Source organism: Bactrocera latifrons, unplaced genomic scaffold, assembly GCF_001853355.1.
Source record: "Bactrocera latifrons isolate USDA-ARS-PBARC rearing strain unplaced genomic scaffold, ASM185335v1 scaffold_125, whole genome shotgun sequence".
Lineage (NCBI taxonomy): Eukaryota > Metazoa > Arthropoda > Insecta > Diptera > Tephritidae > Bactrocera > Bactrocera latifrons.
In genome coordinates this window covers 336,202-338,479 of record NW_017534686.1, presented here as the reverse complement: position 1 = coordinate 338,479, position 2,278 = coordinate 336,202, and the positions used below count along the sequence as shown (strand labels likewise).

Sequence of the window (2,278 nt, the reverse complement as noted above, 5' to 3'; positions counted from 1 at the left end):
TTTTCTTTTCCAGCGGAACAATGTTGGCAATAACAGTAAAAAGCAGTATTTATACAGGTATTAAGTGTAGTGGTATAAAGTATGTGGTATAAAACTCAAAGAAAGGGAACTTCCAATACTTCAGCTCTAACCTATAGTATTTCTGTAAAGATGCCATAGATATACTATTTTATATGGAAAGTACTTGAAATACTTAATTTGAGACATCGATATCTAACAGAAGCACTCGCCTTGCCATTACTATGATCTCCACATTTAGCAAAACTAGAAAACATGAACTTGACGAAGACAAAATTTCACTTACCTCTCGATATATTGTTCTACCGCTGGCGTGGTGCCATCCTTCTCCAACGTCTCACACACGGCCACACTGGGAAAATAGATTTTGTCATACGGTGTTAGACTTTCGAAGACAATGCTGACAGCGGATTGCTCAAAGTCACGTTCAAATGTTGAAATGAGCTTGTATGAGCCAAAAGCGGASAGTATGAAACAAAAGAGCCAGAAAACGCGTTCACTAATATGCAATCTGCAAGTGAAAGAAAAGTGACGATGAGTACAAAACGGATTAGAGTAAGTATATTATGTTTGAGAATGAATACAGTGCTTTAATACAAGCGCCGTTCTCAAATAGGAAATGAGCAGGATATGGATTATGCTAATGCTAAAGAATGAAATGAACTGTGAGCTTTGCTGCTTTTGGGAGGAGAGGGTAGGCGCATTGCGCACTGCCAGACAAAAGCAGATGTGGCGGCAGACCGTGTGTTGGCAGAGCCTAAGGCGCTACGTGAYAATACAATCTGAATTATGCATGCTCTTGGAAGCATTTATGCGCTATGCAAGGCAATGTGCAAGCACGGAAACACAAAGATGAGCTTGCAGCATTGCAGCAGTCAACGTACTTACTTATTATTGGCAATGTAGCTGATGCCGGCCAAGGAGCAATTAGCACAGTAGTCGCGCAAACAGGCGAGCAGTGGCCAGAACATAACTGCTCTACAACACTCTTAGCTGGCCACAAAAGCGCGGCAAACAGACTGACGCTGGCTGGCTGGCTGGCTGGACGGCTGACTGGCTGGCTCAGAGTCAGTGACGCGAGCTGAGTTGGAGGTGCAAAAGGTACGAGCTTGTTGGTGAACTGAGTACGGGGCGCAAGCTCATTGATAGGCCGAATCGGAGGCTGACAAGTCGAACGTTTGGTTGGCTGCTAATTCGGTTGCTTCGTTAGCTGCTTGCTTACTAAGTGCTCCGTGCTGAATGGAGCCCAAGTGTGGTGCTCGAGTGCCACTGCAGCTTTCAGCCAACAAATAGTAGATTGCAGTAATAAACTATCCTACGGCTATAAGTGAGTATGTGTGTGTGCGTAAATTCTCCGTTATGCATACATATATGCATGTTGAATTGTATAATTGTCTCTTGTTTGGTTTTTGAATGTGTGCATGTGTGTGCCTGCGTATGCGTGTCGACCACAAGTGGAGAGCGTTTAATTGCTRTTTCCTTTTGCGTTCACCACAAACAAAGCGGACAAGGATAACGTGAAATAGCGCAGCACTCGCTGCGGCAACCGCATGCCACTAACAACAATAACAGTAATGACACTCCAGGCAGCGAAGTTTACAACAGTGTGACAATGTGAAACAAAATTTTACTATAAACGACAAAATGTATACAATTTTACTGCTGTAAATATTATGAAAGGCTTMAGTCCAACAAATACTGGGAGTACAATACTTAAATATACTGAAATGTGAGTATTGGTAGGATTTTGGCAAACAGAAAATATGAGTGAAACTTTGAGAGTCAATTAAGATTGGTTATGAGTATGAGTATAAAGACGAAATCGAAAATTTCTATGCGAACTAGAGGACCCGTCTAAGTTTTACTGTGGCTGATACATAGGCAGTACAACTAATATCATCTATATGATTTCTATTATTTAGATTATAAGTATTAGTTAAGAAGATATCGCATTTTTGGTGAAGCAACTTGTTTTAGTTTACAAAAACATTAATCAAAAAGCATGTCGTGCGTCAAGAAAGCAATTGTTTTTGGGTTTTTGAAATCAATTCAGTCGAGTCAACAGTCAGCCTAGTAGACTGCATATAATGAAACGGTTCTCTTGCGTGGCACAAAAAATCAACTGGCAAGGTTATGACATCAGTCTTTTGGGATGGCCGTGGTATATTATTCATCGAATGAATACTGGGCCAATTTTAATTCATTGCACGGTGCATTTGGTTGCAGCTCTATTTCACTATTCCCAATATTTAGCAATTTT

At 41.0% G+C, this 2,278-nt stretch overlaps 1 protein-coding gene across 1 annotated transcript in view; it reads right to left on the bottom strand.

Annotated features, from left to right (window-relative positions):
- Positions 1-989, bottom strand: part of LOC108978636 (pickpocket protein 19) — a 6,496-nt gene extending 5,507 nt beyond the window's left edge. The window contains exons 1-2 of the mRNA XM_018949012.1: positions 907-989; positions 305-529 (exon numbers count right to left, since the gene is read on the bottom strand). Coding sequence (XP_018804557.1) covers positions 305-529; positions 907-989 — 308 coding nt within the window. The remainder of the gene's footprint in view (positions 1-304; positions 530-906) is intronic.
- Positions 990-2,278: the final 1,289 nt, after the last annotated feature.